The sequence below is a fragment of the Nestor notabilis genome, unplaced genomic scaffold (assembly GCF_000696875.1).
Source record: "Nestor notabilis isolate BGI_N333 unplaced genomic scaffold, ASM69687v1 scaffold8516, whole genome shotgun sequence".
Lineage (NCBI taxonomy): Eukaryota > Metazoa > Chordata > Aves > Psittaciformes > Psittacidae > Nestor > Nestor notabilis.
In genome coordinates this window covers 59,366-64,984 of record NW_009934205.1, presented here as the reverse complement: position 1 = coordinate 64,984, position 5,619 = coordinate 59,366, and the positions used below count along the sequence as shown (strand labels likewise).

The 5,619-nt window shown below is 48.3% G+C and overlaps 1 protein-coding gene across 1 annotated transcript; it reads left to right on the top strand.

Annotated features, from left to right (window-relative positions):
- Positions 1-1,570: 1,570 nt before the first annotated feature.
- On the top strand, positions 1,571-2,426 carry FASLG (Fas ligand (TNF superfamily, member 6); the record flags this gene model as incomplete). The annotated part of the gene is made up of 2 exons (XM_010017214.1): positions 1,571-1,624; positions 2,032-2,426. Coding segments are annotated over 2 exons (449 nt in total), but the record flags the coding sequence as incomplete, so codon positions are not given.
- Between the last annotated feature and the right edge of the window lie 3,193 nt (positions 2,427-5,619).

Sequence of the window (5,619 nt, the reverse complement as noted above, 5' to 3'; positions counted from 1 at the left end):
CTTGGTTAAACTTCATGAGGCTGGCATTGGCGCCCTCTCAAGTGTGTCAAAGTCCCTCTGGATGGCATCACTTCCCTCCAATGTGTTGACTGCACCACACAGCTTGGTGTCATCGGCAAACTTGCTGAGGGCGCACTCAATCCCACTGTCCATGTCGCCGACAAAGATGTTGAACAAGATTGGTCCCAACACCGACCCCTGAGGGACACCGCTCATTATCAGTCTCCAATTGGACATTGAGCCATTGACCACAACTCTTTGCGTGCAGCCACCAGCCAATTCTTTTTTTACTGAATGGTGCATCCATCAAATTTATGTCCCTCCAGTTTAGAGACAAGGAAAAAGCCCAAAAAGTTTCAACTGGAAATGAAAAATTTAAAAATAATATTTTGACCTTCGAAACTGTTATTTTACTTTTAAATTCCATGTTAATGTTATCAGTGAGGATACCTCTTTTTAAAAATGGGCAAGTCAGAAGGAAATTTTCAACTCGCGACAATTTTTGCTAGATCTGAAAAGATTTTTTTCCTTTGAGGATTTTGGTTAGTAGGAAGGTTAATTTCTTTTCAAGTATGTTCCAATAATGAATTACATCAATTTTGGAAATAGCAAAATTTTCTGGAAAGGGCAGTCCTGGTTCCCATCAACTCCGATGTCAATAAATTTTGTAATCTATTGCTTAGGGGAAGGGGAGCTGTCATTTTAACTGGATGTTCAATGCTCTGATCACAGGCTAGTTTAGCAGTAGCTGAACATAAGCTATAAATAGTAACCCTGAATTTCTTGAAGGGGATGGATAAATAAAGCCAGGGAAATAGTGTAAAGGAGGAGGGGGAGAGGAGAGGAAATTTTAATTTGCTTTAGAAAAGAAAAGGCTGCTTCTAAAATTTGAGAACATGGTGCTTGGAAGTAGGTGTTGAGAAGGGAAGGATGGAGTGGGATGGGATCCAAGTACCATGTCACTGTAACTGGTCCATCTCTCTGAGGGAAACAGAGCCTTCCAGTGAAGGCAGAACTTTCCGAGCTGTGCTCTATCTCTCTGAAGAAAAGGTCTGCCTGGCCAGTGGGATGGTTTGCAGGATGTCTCAAGCATCTCTGATCTAGTTGTAAGGAGGGTTGGTACTCTGCAGGCAGAAGTCCACTGCCATGGGTACATCTGCAGTGCTGGACTAGAGGGGGGCAATAGAGCAGGCTCATCTATGACAGGTCCATGAGCTGTCACCTTCGCATGGCCCAGAGATGCTCGGTAAAGGGGCAGCATTGTCCCTCTCCTATACCGTGTGTGAGAGGCCTCTGCTTAAGCTCACCAACTGAGCCATTTTAAGATTCTTTCCCCTTGTTTTTGGTCACATCTGGGCTCTTTGCTGCAACTTTTCCTTTTTAACTCCTTCTCTTGCCCTGCAGTGTTTGCCCAAGCACTACTCTGCCTTCCTGTGCTAAGCCATGGTGCTTATGTGCCCTGTGCTGCTTCGAATCTGCCCTGCTTTAGCTTCATGGTTGTCTCACTTCTGCTCTCTGATCTGGCTTCTCCATGGAGCACATAGCAAACCTCTTCCCTATTTTTGTGCAGGGCAGAAGGAGCAGTCAATGAAAAATGAAGCAAGGAAGGCAGCACACCTAACAGGTATGTGCTGAGGGGCGAGCAAAATGTGGGAGTAGGGCATGTGGCAGGGGTGAGAGGGAGACATGGTTGAAGTTGTGAGAAGCCCACCTCACTCAGACTTTCGTGTTTTCCTTTGGTAATATGTGCTCTGACAGTGGGAAGTTACTCCACAGATAAAATCTTCCCCTCATTTAGGCTTTTCAGTGAGGGATCCATTTGTTGGTTTGCATCTGTGGTGTGCAGGATGGTCACAAGCAGCTGAGGGAGGTGAAGGTGAGCTTCCACCAGCCTGAAATGAAGGTAGACTTTCCATGCTGCAGACAAGGACTTGGAGGACAGTTGACTTGTTGTGACATGGGGCATCACTTGAGGAAAAAACACACAGCTGCTTGTACTTATTGCACTTTTTCTCTTGTTCTGGCTCCCAGGAAACCCGGACCAGCGGGACCTCCCTTTGGATTGGGAACCCATCTCTGGCCATGCCTTCACCAATGGCATTCAGTACCGTGATCAGGGCCTTGTCATCAATGAGACCGGTCTGTACTTTGTCTACTCCAATGTGCTCTTCCGGGGCAGTGTCTGTAGCAGCCAGGTGTTGACCCACATTGTCTACAAGAAAAACCCAGCCTTGCTTGGTAGCCATGTGCTGATGGAGGACAAGGGCATCAACTACTGTACGGGTCAGAAAACATGGGCCAGGAAAAGCTACCTGGGGGCTTTATTCAAGCTCAGGAAGATGGACAGTTTGCATGTCAATGTCTCCAAAATCTCTCTGATTAATTTTGAGGAATCCAAGACATTCTTTGGCCTATTTAAGCTTTGAATAGGGCTGTTGGAGCATGGCCAGCAGCCCACGACACACACACTAAGATGCGTGAGGGGTGAGCGCTGCCTGAGTGGCAGTGGCCAAGCCAGGGTCTCGCACCACAAAGCTCACTAAGAAACCATGTTTTGGTCTTCAGCATGAGAAGCCTCAAGCAACTGGTAAAGGCTTGGAAATAGACCTCTTGGAAGCACCAGAGCTGTACTGCATTAACCTAAAGAGAATCCCACATTTTCCCCTCTGAAAACAAACAACTACCCAATAACAAACTCAAAATGTAGTGTGCTGAAGACGTCCTTGAAACTCATTTCTTGCTACCTGGGAAGATCCTGGTGCCAGCAGCCCCACACGGCATCATGGCCTTGGTGAGCTTGGGCAGCTGGCAGGCAGTGAGGAGGCCCCTAAAGGCATGTCTGCAGGTGCCTGTGCTGTGCCGTGCCATGCTGCAGGCAGTGGTGTGGGAACAAGTAGTGCAGAGGTCTCATCTACCCGTCTCGAGCCAGGACTGGCCAGCCTGACTGGGCACTCAACACTGTGACTGCTGTACGACAGGCACCTGCCTGCTAGTTGGCTTTTTAGGTGCCATATGTACATTTTGTGTTAAGTTATCAACTGCCAATCTCAGAAGATGTCCCCCAACCCCTTTATTTAACTCATGCTGACTGCTTTGCAAGGAGCATGCCAGAAGCAGCAAGGCCATGAGGGGGATCCCAACCCCAGAGAGAAAATATGACTGTGATGAGCTGGTGGGGAGGCCACATGCTCCACTGACAGAACCTGAACAACATAGAGGTGGAGAGTGGTGGGGCCCGAGATGAAAGCAGCATCTCCAACCCCCTTCCTGCCCTTTCAACACCTGGTCCTGTCACCCCCTGCATGGTGCAGGTGTGGGGGATGTGTGCTGGGCACCATAAACAGTATGGCTATGGCTGGCCCCCTTGTCAAGGGTTATTGTCTCCTGAGCAAAACACAGCTGGCAAATAAAGGTATATTTTTCTACTAAGTGACACTGTTCTCTCCTCATCTGGGGCAGCAGACTTCTGCAGTGACCAAAGCCCTGAAGGCCTATATGATCAACAGGAATGTGGGAGCTTGACCTTACTTTGCTGTCTGCTTTGCAGGGCACAGTGTTCCTGCTATGGAGCTTCAGGGTTCCAGCATCAAAACATCAGGATCTGGGAAACAGGGAGGTGTGATGTGGGTAGCACAGACCAGGCAGCCCAAGCCCAGTTTGGCCATCAGGAAGGGGACTATCTCACAACGTAGGCTCCAGCTTGAGTGGAGCCAGACACTTGTTGCTTAGTAGAAGCTCTGCTGTCCCCCGAGGCACCATGCTCCTCTGTGTGCCCTCTGGCTCTAGCACATGGCCCTTCCCATGTGGAAGTCTGAAGGGCAAGGAACTGAAGGGGTGCTTTGGTGTTAAAAGCCGCCTATTTGCTCACTCCGATTTCTGGTCCATGGAGCTCTTCCTCTGCATGTGTTAACCCCAAGGCTGTCTGCCACCCGTCCACCAGGCAGTACACAAAGGCTTCGGTGCCTCATCATCTTTGTCTGTGGTCCAGAGTTCTTGAAGGTCTGATGTTGGTCACAGCAAACAGTGGCTCTTCAGCAGCCTTTATCTCCTTTTCTACGGTACTGTTCTCAGCTCAGTGATGTGTGGCCTGTGGTTTGCTGCTTCTTGCTTCAGGGAAACTAATTTCTTTGAAACTTGGAAGTAGACTGGCTACTAGTGTGGCCAATGTGAAGTGAACACTGCATCTTTCTGCTCACGTAACTGTTGTTGCACTCAGATATTTCCATTGCATTTCTCAGGATGGAAAAACCCTCGGAAAGTCAAAGTTCAGGGACATTTTTGCTTGAATGATGCTTTCTTGCTGTCTCCACCCCTTCTAGTTTCAGGGGGACAAACAGCATATTGAAGGGACAGAGGTGTGGATCCAGACCCGGCCAGGAAAGGCTGGAAGTTGCTGTCAAATTCTGATTGCTCTTTGTGCTCTGTTGCTTGTCTAGTGACCAGACATCCAAGTGAGGAGTGGGCATCTGTGCGTACATGTGCCCTCCAGCTTGCAGCTATTTCCATAGCAAAACCAGCCGAGCACACTGCATGCTTCCTTTCTTTACTGGTGAGCAGCTTAGAGTCAGGGCACTCAGTGCCCAGGGGAATCTCACAGTGACGGTATGGCATCTGCTGGTACTGTATTGGTATGGGGCTGGAAAGCTCCCATAGGTTTGTATAAATTGGAACACAGTAGCTCATCTAGACTGTGAATGTAGTTAGCTCTGGGTCAGAACGTAGCAGATGTTATTGCTGCACATCTGGAGGGGGCAAGGATCTGTTAGTCTTTTTATCTGAAATGCTAAGGGAATGCAGACCTGCATGTCTCAAGGGCAGTGACACAGTGTAGTGAATAGTCATATTATATATAGTGCTGGGACCTTCTAAGGTGGACAGAGCTGGCTTATCCTAGGTAAGGATAGAGCAGAATAAAGCTAAATGCTGCTAGGCTTGCTCCTGAGTGAGAGAGCAGCTGTGACTGTGTTGGGTCAACAGCATGGTTGCCAGTAAGAAGCGGTGTTACTGCTTTGTGATCCCTTCCTCAAAGATAACTCTAAACTGCCCAGAGCAAATCCACTACTTAGCCTGTGGTCTCCAACTAAAGATTCAAAGTAAGGTCTTGACAGTATTCTGCAATTTCAAACTGTATAGAGTCAATTCATAGACTGCTTCTGCCACAATGGCTTTATTAAAGTCGTCTGTTCAGCTAATCCTGGTCAGAGAAGGAGAAATGTGCCGTGACAGCTGTGGCTAGCATCCCTCATACCAATACTGCATGTTGCACCCATGTATCCTGACTCTTTACCATTTTGTGGTCACTCCTGATGGGGCGTGACACACAGCAAAGGCCTGAAGGGCACCTGGAATGTAAAAGCAGAAGGAGCAGTTGCTGTTCTCCGGCACATCCCCAGCATGTGCTGAGGCATCAGGGTGTCAGAGACAAGAAATGGAGCCACAGCATGGACTGGCTCCCAGCAGGCTTGCTCAGTTGCGTATCTTGGCTCAGAAACCTCACAGCTTAGTTGTAGTTAACTGGAACTCACACTGTTGAGAGGTGTTATGTGTGACTGTTTCTGTAGTCCTCTCAGGGAAAAGGGATGGCATGAGTAAGAATGGAAGAATTGATCTGTTTGAAGC